The sequence below is a fragment of the Myiozetetes cayanensis genome, unplaced genomic scaffold, assembly GCF_022539395.1.
Source record: "Myiozetetes cayanensis isolate MyiCay16 unplaced genomic scaffold, myiCay2020 scf7, whole genome shotgun sequence".
NCBI classification, from domain to species: domain Eukaryota; kingdom Metazoa; phylum Chordata; class Aves; order Passeriformes; family Tyrannidae; genus Myiozetetes; species Myiozetetes cayanensis.
In genome coordinates, this window is record NW_026087964.1 from 22,504,062 (window position 1) to 22,518,000 (window position 13,939).

General features: G+C 34.6%; 1 protein-coding gene across 1 annotated transcript in view; it reads right to left on the minus strand.

The window, feature by feature from the left end:
• Positions 1-91: 91 nt before the first annotated feature.
• GABRA2 (gamma-aminobutyric acid type A receptor subunit alpha2) overlaps positions 92-13,939 on the minus strand; it is a 62,300-nt gene continuing 48,452 nt past the window's right edge. Inside the window, exons 8-9 of the mRNA XM_050338223.1 lie at positions 10,839-11,041; positions 92-7,113 (exon numbers count right to left, since the gene is read on the minus strand). Of these exons, the coding sequence (XP_050194180.1) occupies positions 6,805-7,113; positions 10,839-11,041 (512 nt within the window). The 3' untranslated portion in view covers positions 92-6,804. The remainder of the gene's footprint in view (positions 7,114-10,838; positions 11,042-13,939) is intronic.

The window sequence follows — 13,939 nt, forward strand, 5'->3', positions numbered from 1 at the left end:
AAACCCACACACAAGTCCTAAGAGAAAAGCTATGAAGGGAATTAAATATTTTTTGCTGTCAAAGCATTAAAAACAAAAATACAAACTGTGCTATATTTAAATTAACTTTAATAAGAAGTACAAAAAGATAATGTTAAGCAATATTTTGCATGTGGTTAATAAATATTCCTCAACAGCAAGCAGTGACACATTCAAACATAAATCCAGTAATTTCTTTTACATTTTAGAAAAGTAACAATTTTCCCAGTTAAAACAAGGTCACAAATTACAGAATATTATCATCCTCTTTAAGTATTTATGACTATGAAACCTACCAAATAAGTGAACTGTCACCCAGAAGATTTTGTATGATGTTGATGTTCAAAGTTAAGTATACTTACATTTATCATGCAGTTTCTTACTGTGCATATTTGATTGGTGTTTAATTTTCTTTAATATTATTGGTTTCATTCTTGCTGTTTCCTTATTCCTCATTAGTATACTGGAAGCATTTATTTTCCAAGTGCTATACATTTTCATGCCTAAGTGACTCACTAAAGTAGATTTGTCATATAATGCATAAATGCTTTCTGACTGCAGCCCAGCTGAGAAGTTGCTAACCACGTCTGAATCAGACCCCACTTTATTTTTACTATTTTTTTAAATAAAGTATAAAAAGATTTAGTCTAATAACGTCCATTAAAATTAAAGTGCCTTCAAATGTTTCTTAATAAAGTGACTATTTGGAGGGGAGAGGGTGAAGGGGTGCTGTTTAGAACTGATTCTTTAACAGTTTATAGATCCGGTGCATATGTATTCTAATAGATGTGAAGTACTACACTGCATTCCGTGCTAATGCTAAGCTACAGTAGCCTATAAACTGATAAATTCAGCCAAAATGAACATCTAATAAAGAATATCAAAATCAGTTGATCAAACTAATATCTTGTTTCATTCTCTATTTCCATTCATCCTCAACACCATAGTTAGATGGATTAAGCACTGGAAAACAAATATAACACTTCAACCTGTTGAAGCTTGAGTTTGCCTCTTTTAATGTCAGATGAATGAAACCACTCATTGCGATCATTAAAAACCTTGAATGCATAAAGACATATTCCAGAACCCCTGACTGAGTGAAGTATTCACAACGTTATAAAAAGAATTAAAATTTAAAAGCAAAATAGAACTTTTAATAAAAATATAATCATATGTATTTATGTAGACTTCAACACTAGAGGAAGAGTATCTTGCATATTTTAAAACATCCTCCAAATTCCTTTTTGTTAGTGTTATCACCTAATCCTAATTCACAGCTCTTTGTAAACATTCTTAAAGGGCATTAATATATACCAGAAATAGAAAAGACATCAAGTCCTGTATTTCAGTATGGTTGACTCTTCTTTTAAGGGTTTATTTTCATGGATTAAAGAACTGCCAACTTCTATCCAAAGGAGAGTCCAGGTGTACTGTTAGATGTACTACTCTTCTGTAAAAATTCTTACTGACTTCATTGACATAGATGAATATCCTGAGGATTTGAATCAGTTTTACTTTAAATTCAGTGCAAATTTTGCCCTGATCTCTATCAGAGAAGCCCTCAAAGTTTAGCCTCTTCCAATAAGATGTAATCACAGATTCCAAAACACAAGTTAAGCAATTCACCTAAAGATGTGAATCTCAAAAAGTAGGTGGTTTAAAGTAGAGGAAAACAAATATTTTACGTGATGAAGATCTGTCATTCATTGAAAAAAAGTTTTGATCCTTCAACTTCTACTACTAAAGGCCTGAAGTGATGAAGTCCCTCATGGATTCTCAGATGGCTCTAATTAACAGTTGGATTTAGAGTATAATTAAAAGTTCTGGTTGTTAGGGAGTTTGGATTATCTGCAGAAATGAGGCAGAGAAGGTCTCCTTGACTAAAAAGAAAAAAATAACAAGACATTAAAAGGATATAACAAAGTTATATTGCACACTAAGAGCATTCTAGAAGAAGGTACACTGTTACTGGGAGGAGGTGGAAGGAATCCTACCACTCCTTTATAAAGAGCCATTGTCTACTCGAAGCTGAAGCATGAGCTGAATTTCATATAAATTCACATAATTACTTTAGTGTTTCAGTGTCTGGAAGAGAAAAACTTTTTATGTGACATCAAATTATACCACACTCAGAGATTATATTTCAATGTGTTTGGACATTTGTACATTTATCTTATGTGTTTTTAAAATAAAGATATTTAACTTCCCTGGTTTATTTTAAAATGTTTTCTTCCTCTACTTTAAAACTCATTGCATTGCTTTATAAATTTTAGCATTGTGTGTCTACACATAACTGGGCAGAGACCGATGATAGCTTCATATCCATGCCAAGATAATCTTCTGTGCATATTTGTTAGGAATGGAAATGCTCAGCAGCATAGACCATCTATTTTGTGAAAGGCCAAGGCAAAACTTGTGCACCACTAAACTTTCAGAATAGGACTGAGAGGTAATGGAGGATGGATGCTGACTGTCTGAGCTTAAGTGAAAGTCACAACTTTTAAGAAAAAAAAAAAGTAGAATTAACAAAGTATTACTTAATTTCTGAAGCTTCTTTTCTCTCTCTACCCCAGATGTCCCAAATGGCAGGAGATACACAACACTTCATGGACTGTTTTCACAAAGCAGTCAGTAGAAACCTCGCACTTTCAAAGGCACAACCCATGTTCCTCAAGTTCAGCAGAACTGTACAAGAAGTATTTCAATTTCATATGCTCTAAGAGTTACTTTCCCACAACTCACATGTGGCAGTGAAGGCTCAGAACTGAAGCTGAAACAGAAACACACATTAATTCCTCAATGGTTTCTTCCTCAGTTACCTCACAATCCACTGACATGGTAACAAAGCTTATTCTCCTTCTTCTTTTCCTCCCTCATACATCCCTATCATGTTCCAGCTGCTTCTGGTTGATTTCACAGAGACAGTTTATGGTCACCCCACTTTTGAAAAGTCTCACCACCTATAACAACTGGCAAGGGAAGGTGATTCAGTAAGGCTCCTGTTTGGTGTCTAAATGCTCTCTCCTGTGACTATACAGGCAAATTAGCTCCTTAATTTAGAATAATGTTCACTGGTATGAGTAGTCTCTCAAACTAAAGCTTGTATTTCAGAACACCTACCATAAAAAATTTTTTAAAAGATGCTCAACAATGCAGCAGTTACAAGGTGAATTAGCCCAAATATGGAAGGTGAAGGTAATTTCATTGGCTACAGTATAACTGAGAAGTTTGGAAGCCACTCTTTTAAAAGCAATCTGTCATGAAGTGTCCAGCAGACAACTCTGGCTGATAAACCCTGCTGATCTCCAAAGTTTTCATGCTGATTTGTAAATTACTGTTAAATTATCTGACCACATGTATCCAGAAGTCTGTGCCCTAGTACTACACTGGAAACTGATTCCTAAACCTCATTTGGAACTATTGTAACTCCAATATAAGTTTACCAGAGTGTAAGTATATCTTTGTATTAATTTCTTCAGTCATATAAAATATGATACCCTGACCCAAAAATAATGGGAAAAATAAATTAGATAACATGTCAACCAAAAAATTCACTGGTAGATTCCAGGTGCAAGTCTTTGAGAGAGAAGTTACCTGCGTTTTCTCACTCATTCTCTCTCTCTCTACTTGAATGAAATGAAACTTCTGGGTATTTGCATTTAACTTTGTGATACCAGCTTTAAAATCCCAAACACAGACTCTATACTGCTAAATGAAAAGAAGGCTAACTGTGGCATTCCTTCCACAGTGCTTCCATTCATTTAAATTCACATTTAAATTCACTTATCCAGTTGACAGTCTTACAAATTTGCAACTTATGTGTACTCAGTTTGCCCACTGTAAATGTTTCTATAGTGAAACAATAAAGCAGACTCCTTCTTCCCACAGAAGAAGTTTGCTTTAATGTAGACAAACTGACCTAAATGTAAAAGTGAAACTTTCCTGGAGCATATACACTTAAAAGTCTTGCTGATGCCCACAATAACTGCATGTAAATATTTAAAATTTATTCTTTTTCACTGAGTGAATTTGTATAGTATGCCTACTTTTCTATATTAATGTGCAATAAATGTATCTTTAGCATATGATAAACATCTATTTTTTTGACTGACTCTAAGCATAACACAAGCATAGAGAAAAGGGTCAGTGAATGAAAAAATAGTTGTACCGAATAAAAGCAGTAGTAGCAGAGCTGACTAACTTTAGACATTGTCGGCTTCTTGTGCAAACTCAAGATACATTTTTTGCATGCAGCTCTGAATTATCCAGATGTTATTTTCCAGAGGAGAAGTCTTGCTGGAGAAGACTTGACAAGGATGTAAAATCCTTCCTTATCAGGTAATTCAACATGACTTTGAGCACACTCATATTTGGTGTGGGGAGAGTTCTGACTATAAAGTGTCGTGCAAGGAGAAATACACAACATCACGTCAACACTGGGAAGGCTTTGAGAACCTGGGATGTAGCCAAGGGTGAAACACAAACCTCTGTTTCTCATACCCCAGTCCAATGAGGTTTGGAGAGTCCCTAGGTCTTGATGTGAACAGAAGGTATGGACTCCCAGTAGGTCACAGGAGGGAGACCTCAGTCACAGAAAACATAATCGAGTAGTTTAGCATGGGCCTCCATTGAACTATGCAGTCAGAGCCCTTTGCCAAAAACAGAGTTAAAAGTGAAGGGATTTTTCTATAGTCCTAATATTTACAATTATTTGTACATATGTACATATTTATATACTTATTCATATCTGGAAAATGTGATGTTGAAGGGAAAATTTATAATTTACAAATGAAACATTTTAAAAATGTATAGTTATACCATGAAAAAACTTTTTTTTATTGCTTGCCTTCCAACCTTATGCTCGTAATCACACTATTGCACACATCTCCATGTTACATGGAAGATCTACATTTACATATAAATATATATGAAAATAAGGATACTTTTTATTTTAATGTTCTGAGTAAAGTGCTCATTTTTTAGCTACTGTTGATGAGAAAGGTTTAGACTGACAGTTTACTTAGAGGGAATTCAAGGGATACACACCTTGTCCATGCTTCTCCCTTTCATTTATAACCTACAAAATGTCTTTATTTTACTGATTTCAGCTCTGTCTTAACTATTAATTCTATTCATAATAATGCATTTGTGACCTTGGCGTGTATACTGTCACACAAAGTACAAAACAGAATCACATCAAAAGCAAAGAAAAAGCAAGAAAATAAAACAGCAAAAGAAAGCAGTGTTTCTCTTTGTTCTTTTTAGTACATTTCCATGTCTTAATATATTATTTTATTTTATTTTAGAAATATTTGTACAACTTTTTTTTAAACTCTGAACATATCTATTTTATGCACTATACTCAAGTACTGTACAAAACTGCAATAAATGACACTATACGACTACAAATGTCTCTACTAGAAGACATCATCATAAAGGTGTATCTTTTTTTAAAGGTCAACTAATAACTGCTAATGTATGTGTGAATCAAAATATTTTTGATTGGCCAAGTATACTAAAATCTAAATACAGTACACAATTATTTCTTATGATTTACCAGGCCTTTAGGGGCATAAAGAATCTTTGCAAAGGCTTAGATGAAAAACAATTTTACTGATCGTATTAAATGTTCTTATAAAATTGCCAATGGCAGCTCCAATTTTGTTATATTTGTGTATATGAAATACAGTTGATACCTACTGATGATGCATGACCTTTTATTAAAAAAATAACATTCAAATCTTAGCAAAATCATTTCTAGTATACAAAGTTGTTGTAAAGTTATGTCAGCGAAATGTAAAGTTGCGATTTACAAAAGCAGCAGTAAATTTTATTATATGGACAATTTCCTCAACTTAAATCATGGTTCTTGTTTCCTTTGAAAACAGTGCTTCCTGGGACAAACACAGGTAAATATTTTAATGGCAGTCTTTAGGAAAACATTAGGCAAAGAAATAAAATATATTATATTACTGATATACTTAACCCTGAAAAATTTCTGAGTGCATTTATGAACCTGATAATACCCAATTAAGAACAAAATCAAAAGGCAAAAAATATTCCTTGCTGAACCAGAGAACCCGGCTTAGCAACATCAAATAAATAAAGCAGTGAAAAGAATAAGAGTCTCACTAGCAGAAGTTGGTTGATATTGGAAATTTGATTAGCACTTTTTCCTGAAATCAATTAGATGAATTTATTAACAACTTCAAAGAGGATGGAAGTAAGAAACTTGTGGCTTTTGCCATATAGTAGTCTTTCCTACCTCTTCAGTCTAACTAGTATCCAGAATGTTTGTGAAGAGTAGAACTGTACGACCTCTGTACTCTGTTATGTACATGGGTACTGCTATTGTATCAAACAATTACACCTCTTTAAAAAAATCACTTTTTTAAACGACATTTTCTTCCATTAAAGTAGAATTAGTTACTTTATAGAAAAATATTTTAACTTTAAATTAAAAAAATACTGTTCCTAAATAATTATGTAGGATCATATCTTCATTTCATTGTATGGAGAGAATATAATTCTGTATATTTGAATGCTAGTTCAACCGAAGTCCCCTGGGTTTAACTTTTAAAGAGCTGGCTGTATTTGCCATGGGTGCTATCTGTTTACAGACCCATGAATTAACACTGTGTGCCTCCTTTGGAGATACACAGACAAGACATTTATATACACACTGTACATAATGGTTCACAGATTAGCAGTTATTAGTCAGACTGTACATAGCAAACAACCTATCTGATTAGAATGATGCGTTAAGTCCTCAGTGCAATTCAGCTTTTAGGTTGACGGCGCAAAGCCAAGTAAGACAGGCTCCCTGTTTAAATACGTAGCCCAGTACACTAAATTAAAAGTACCAAATAATACTGGAAACACTATTCTAGACATTCTGTCAATTTTGCTAACACTGTTGAATGTCTTCTTTGCTTCTTGTGGCTTCGCTTCTGGTTTTGCCTTGTTGGGTTCTGCAGTTGTAGCACTCTTGGAGATGGTTGGTAGCACTGAGTCCTTGGTAATATTTGGAGCATAGTTGGCAACAGCCACTGCATAGGCATTGTTTTTCTTAATGACAGACGCTTTCTCTTTTTTCTATTGGGAGACAGCATGAAGTTAAATATTTAATGTGTATTTGCCAGAATAGACTTAAGAAAACATAATTTCAAAAATAAAAGAAACAAAAATAAAATGTGTTCTGAGTATATTAATGACTATATAAAATCAATACCAGGAATAACATACTGAGAAATTCAAATATTCCAGTCTATCCAAAAATAAAGTAGAGGTGACATAAAATTGCTCTTGCACCATCAAATGCCCTACTGAAGTTATACGAGGAAGGGTCTGTTACTGTGATTTTAAGGATAACTGGAAAACAGTTGGACTTTCTTTAGTTGCTTTGTATCAGTCTCCTTACAATAGAATTGCAGTGATGAGAACAGAAATAAGAACCTAAAAAATAGCAGATGATAACAAAAATGGGATGGAATTAAAATAATTTAATGAAGCTGGGTAAAGAGAAATGTAAATCCTGCACCTGAGGAGAAATAACCCTATGCACTAGCGCAGGTTGGGGCTAATGGGCTGGAAAGCAGCTTTGCAGAGAAAGCCCATGGGGTCCTGGTAGACACTAAGTCAAACACAAGCCAGCAATGAGCCCTCACAGACAAAGGCCAACAGCCTCCTGGGCTGCGTTACAGAGAGCGCTACCAGCAGACCGTGGCAAGTGATCGTTCCCCTCAACTCAGCCCTGGTGAGGCACATCTGGAGCCCTGGGTACAGTTCTGTGCTTCCCAGTTCAAGAGAGACCTGGACATAATAAAGCAAGTCCAGTGGAAGAACACAAAGATGATCTAAAGCCTGAAGTATCTGAAATATGAAAGGTTGAGCGAGCCGAGGCTGTTAAGCCTGGAAAAGAGAAGGCTCAGTGGGGAATCTTAACAATGTGTATAAATATCTGATGGGAAAGAGTAAAGAAGACCAGACTCTTCCCAGTGGTATCCAGTGGAAGGACAAGATGCAATGAACACAACTGAAATACAGAATATACCACTTAAACATGCACCAAAAAAAAAAAAAAAAAAAAAAGTCTTCTACTGTAAGCATGACTAAGCACTGGCACAGATTGCCCAGAGAGGTTGTGGAATCTCCATTCTTGAAGATATTAAAAGAAACGTCTGGACATGTGGACATGACCCTGAACAGCCAACCCCGAGCTGAGCCTGCTTGGAGTAGGAGAGTTAAATTTGAAGATCTACAGAGGTCAATTCTAACCTCAAGAATTCTGTGTTGCTATGGGACTGTGTATGTTTTCAAAGGGCTAATATTCAGCCTACAGCAGTTCAGCAGAGAGTCTATATGTACACACAGGTACAGGTTTGTGTAGGTAATGCATACAGGCTTGAAGTTTTAGACATATATATATTAGGTATGCAGATGAGCTCTGCAATAAGATTGTAATGTTTTAGATTGATTCATTGTTTTGCAGCAATGTCAAACTAAGGAATTTCTAATACCCTACAGGAAAGAATGGAAGGCAGTTTCTCAGGAAGCAACAAATATTATTTTCATCTATATAAAAATATAACATATAAATTATACATAAAATGTAATAATATAATGCAATATTAAATATATACATATATTATTTAGAGACCAGCAAATAAATATTAGATTCATTCCAACTCTTCCACAAAAAACAAAATTAAACAGATGAAGAAACAGTTAACTTTTGGATCGTATAAGAAACCATCAGCTGTTGTATTGCTTTGTTTTGATTTTTAATCTAATGGAAGTGCACAAAGGAGGGAATTCTTGTGAAATTTCTCATACAGGTGCATTTAAACTTTTTTCTTTCACTGGGAGGCATCTACCCAATTTCCAAATTTTGGTTTTAAATTATGTCCAATTTGATATTTATACATGCCACCTAAAAATCTTGGTAAGATCCTCATGGTTAGATGTCATGCCCAAAACACCTTGTCTTAGGAGATGGTGTCACATAAAAAGAGAATCTGGGAATCAGTTGGGAATTTAGCATTGTTCCTTATTGACTGGAATGTGAAAAAGTGTTGATCAAATATGTAGCTTGTTCCTGCACCTGCTTTTCTGTGAGACAAATTTCATGTCAATAGTACTTAGACAAGAATTTCCATATAATGTGAACACAGATGACTGTCACTGAGGAAACATATTTAACTGGTGAAGAGTAAGCCTGGTTTTAGGTGCACAGATGCATTCAGCAAAAATAAGAACAAATTACCAAATCAAATTATGAGATAAACACTTTAATTCATCTATAATTCCTTCCTTTCAGACACAATTAGCGTGTTTTTAAAAGGTATCTGTACTACCATTAATGAAACCAGCATAATAAAGATGAACCATATTTCTGTATGAGAAGCAATGACTATGTTAAAAGTTTAGCTTTTTGTTAAGTCAGTTGGAAGAAAGCAGAGAACTGGACATGTGAATGGAATATAAATCTTAGAATGTAATGGCTAATTTTGTCATTCCTAGGGAAGGAGTATTACCTAGCTGGATAACAGTTGCTGCTCCCAAGATTATGAGACAACACTGCTGTAGTACTTTAAAGGAACAACCAAAGGATGATCAGAGAGTTTATAAGGGCTCTCTGCACTATTACAATGCCAGAGCAATGTGCCAGTCTGAAAAGCTTCACTCATGAGATGCTGATAAACTTGTAGTGATTCAGTATCTACCTCTAGTAGGAGGGAACAGATCCTGAAGTTATGGATAGTTCATGCCCTTAGGAAGTCACAGAGACTTACAAAGAATGTGCATTTCCTCTAACTCTCCTTTACTCTTATCTGAACATTTTTCTTCTTAATGCATTTGAAGTGCTGAGGAATCATCAGTTAATGAAACTTTGCTTCACATCTACTATAATCATTTGAGAAGCAAAAAATATTCTATCCTATTTTAAGAATTACAGAAATCAGTGTATTCTTTGTCAGAAGAAATCTGTTTTCATTGGTAGAATCAGGGACTGGGATAGAACAAAATTATATCATATATTAAGTAAGTCAAAACAGGTGAGTTTTAATATTTGTTCTGTGTTATTACAATTCTAATCTGTAAATATAGAAACTTAGGTGTATCCCCAGTTCATTCTGTTTGTGAAATAAGAAATTCTATCAAGTTAAAACTTCATGCTATCACACCTACACCACTATCAAAACCAAAAAATTAAGGCATGACTGTATTTCTGCACACTCAGAGCATCAATACCTCATAGGTGAAGAAGAATTTTGTAAAACTGCTATTTAAATTAGCTTTTAAATTAATGTTTACCTATCATTAGGAATAAGTTCTAGAATATTGGAAATGCTCAAAAGTTTTAGATTTTGTTATTCATAGTTATTACATATATGGACAGTAATTTGTTTTCTGATCCTTACTTACCAGGAAAATTAATATACATTACATCTTTCTGTATTCTTTTTCTTCTTTCCAACTCAATTGAATTAAAAAAATTTTTAAAAAGTTATAAACCAATATAATCTGTATTAAATTTTATGAAAGACCAGATAAAGTTGTATCTGAGGAGTCAAAAAAAAAGGCAGACAGTTCCCAATACAAAAAACAAAGTGCTTGATAACTAAATCTGGATTAGAGATTAGAGATTAGCTACATCAGGGCAGATATATTTTTGTTCAGGACAGAAAATACATCCACATTCTTTTGATTTAAAGTATCATGTATTATTTTTTCATATAGCCTATTTTATCAAAACAATGTATTACAACTGGTTTAGTGCAATTGACTGGAAATAGGACTATTTCCTTAGGACTTACCTTATCATTCACTACACTTTTTCCATCCCAGGCCCATCCTCGTTTTGTGAAATAATTTACAGTCGCAAATTCAATTAATGCAGAGAATACAAATGCATAACAAACAGCAATAAACCAATCCATAGCTGTTGCATATGCTACTTTGGGGAGTGAATTTCGAGCACTGATGCTTAGTGTTGTCATTGTCAACACAGTTGTTACTCCTGCAAGAAGACACAAAAACATAACATCAACAATTTTTCTTGGATTTTGAATGTTAAGAAAAATACAAGCCAAAAACTATCATCGTATGTTTTTGAAACACAAAGGAAAATTTGCTTACCTAAGTTGGTGATAAACTGCCAGAACTACATTAAAGGTTGCATCTGGCTATTCCTCTAAAGTATTCTAGTTCAATTTTTTTGTCTAGACTTCCCTGATGTTACCACATAAATTGACATTTGTTATGAGAAATATTTTTTTTTTTTTCCAGTAACTGTCTCTCAAACCATTCAGTGACATAGTTGAAGACATAAACAAGGCAAGTTTTCATTTAGGTAACATGGATTGTTTTCTAGAACAGCACTGATTTGAAATGCCATATTATTATAACTATATTATGTGTCAGAAAACAAGACTTGATGATCCAGGAAGACTGTTCATTCACTGTGGCAGTTATTAAAAGCATTTTGCAGTACTTTTTGCATAATGAGGACCCAGTAGGAAATCAGGAATTATACTCAAAAAAATCAGAAAAAAAAGATACATGGGAGGAAAGGAAGAGAAGAACATTTTTCTGAATCAAATATAGCAGGCAGAAACCCGTAACCACAAATGCAGTCTCCATTCCTTAAGTAAATCAGTTCTCCCACCTCAGGCTGAATCACACTTAGACAAACTAAACTATTCCCTCTGTGGCACACCATTAAATACATCTCCAGAATTAAAAGCAACACCAAGTGATATACTTAGCACGGATCAGCAAGCCCCCACTCCATTATGACAGGCAAAGGAGAATGCCATGGCAGAAATATATGCACATCACAGCTTCAATAAATACACACTCAAAATTGTTGTAAGAGGCTTCCCAAGAGAAAGTAAAGTCACTCTTCCCAAGTCAGATCCTCTGCTGTCAGCAATCTGTCACCTGGGTTTTGAAGGATCGACATAGCTCAGACTTTCCTTCTGCTACAAGTGAAGCAATTTTAACCACTGTGTGAAAGGGAAGAGAGGTAGCAATTACACCTACTAAGACCTCCTCAGGCTTAGCGATTTCCATCCCTCCAGTAAAGAATCTCCATCTCTGAGGGTGCTACAAAGGGTGGCAGAGCAAAGCTAAGTGGAATCAGCCTCAGTGCTACTGTTTCTTGATGAGCTTCCAAAGGTCTATGCAGCAGGGAAAACAAGGTATGGAAGCATCCTTGAGTCCCACAGTATCCAGACACTTAGCAAACAGAAATCCCTAACTGCTGTTTTTCAGACTCCATAAATCTAAGAAGTGGATTTGGCCTGGAATCAGCCATGGCACTGTTGGGATCTACTAGTCTATATAATGAAGCTGTCATACTGTGTGGTATGAAAAAGTGCAGACAGTATCTTTTGTAAAGAACTTGTTCTCTCCCAACACTTACACAACATATGGCTCAATTATTTTCAGCATCTAAAGAAAAGACAGCCTATCTTACACATAAAGTTATCACATGCAAATTTTAACACCAGTCCTGAGCTGCAGATAAATCATTATAATTATATGGAAGTATGTTTCTCCCATATAAGGTGACCTCGCTGACATGTAAATACATACAGTTGCTAAGGTACTGCTCTGTTTAAGTCCCACCTTTCAGAATAAACTAATCTTCTGGAAACCCCATTGACTTCTTCAGAAACCTGATTTAAGATTTACTGCTGATCTTTCCTAGTCTCAATTAAAACATCACAAAGTTACATCTTGTGTCTTGCTAACACTTGAAAATTTCTCTAAACAATTCGGCAAGTCACACCACTTTGTGACCCAAGTGCTAATCAAGCAGTACACTGTCAGACCATTGTCAATATACTTTCATTTACTCCTTCGCTCTATACATCCAGTTATGTTCCAGCTTCCACAGTCATTTAACCTAAGTTGAGTGAGAAAAAATTGGACAGAAAATTTAATCTGTGATACCTGACAGTTTAGGATTCTCTAGTCTTTTTACATTGCCATTATTCTTCAGAAAAAAGATCATTTTGCACATTATAGTTAATTTGAAAAATCAATATTATCAAGCCTTCTTTACGAAAAAGGACTGAATGGAAATAACCTGCCTCCTTGTCACTGCTAAACCTGAGAGGACTGAAAAATTATTAATGCGGAGGAATATGGCCACCTTGTAAACAAAATTCATTTATTTCACAAAGACTTAAAAAAACCATACACTGACCAGTTCAAAACAATCCTTCATTGCTTATCTAATTCATAACACTAGTGCACTAAAATCGGTATAAAAAAACATGAGTAGATTGTACCCCTACAATGAAGTACTCTAAATATTAGAGGAAAAAGTATATTTTAAAGGCTATGGAAAGACTGCATGATATTTCCCAATGATGTAGAAAGATTACAGCTTATATACAAAGTCAATAACTATCTTCTATAGCCCAGCATCCATCAGATGTGGCACTGAATGGATGCCAGAAGGAAATAAACAGGTATAATTCTATAAGAGACCATGAGTAGTCATCAGTTAGCCTTTAAAAATAAAATCAAAAAAATAAACCATTGACACTTTCTTTCTTTGAAGAGGACCAAGCATTTTTATAGTTGACAGTAAATATATCCCAACATCCTTACAAGTTTTGTTCTCAGCAGTCCATGCCTATAAAAGCTAAATATCTTCTATCACCACAGATTTTTCTGTTCAGACCAAGACAGGAGCTATTAGATTGCCTGGGATTTTTTTAGGTTGTTGCTTTTGAAACAGCATCTGCTAACTGGAGAGAGAAAATCCATCTCCAGGGCTGCAAGTTTAACACTTTTCACTGGCACTAAACTTATATCTGTGGAAAATACCAGCTCTGTTATATTTATAACATAGATAACCTCAAAAAGTAGAAATGCATCATTAAAAACATACAGTGGGAAT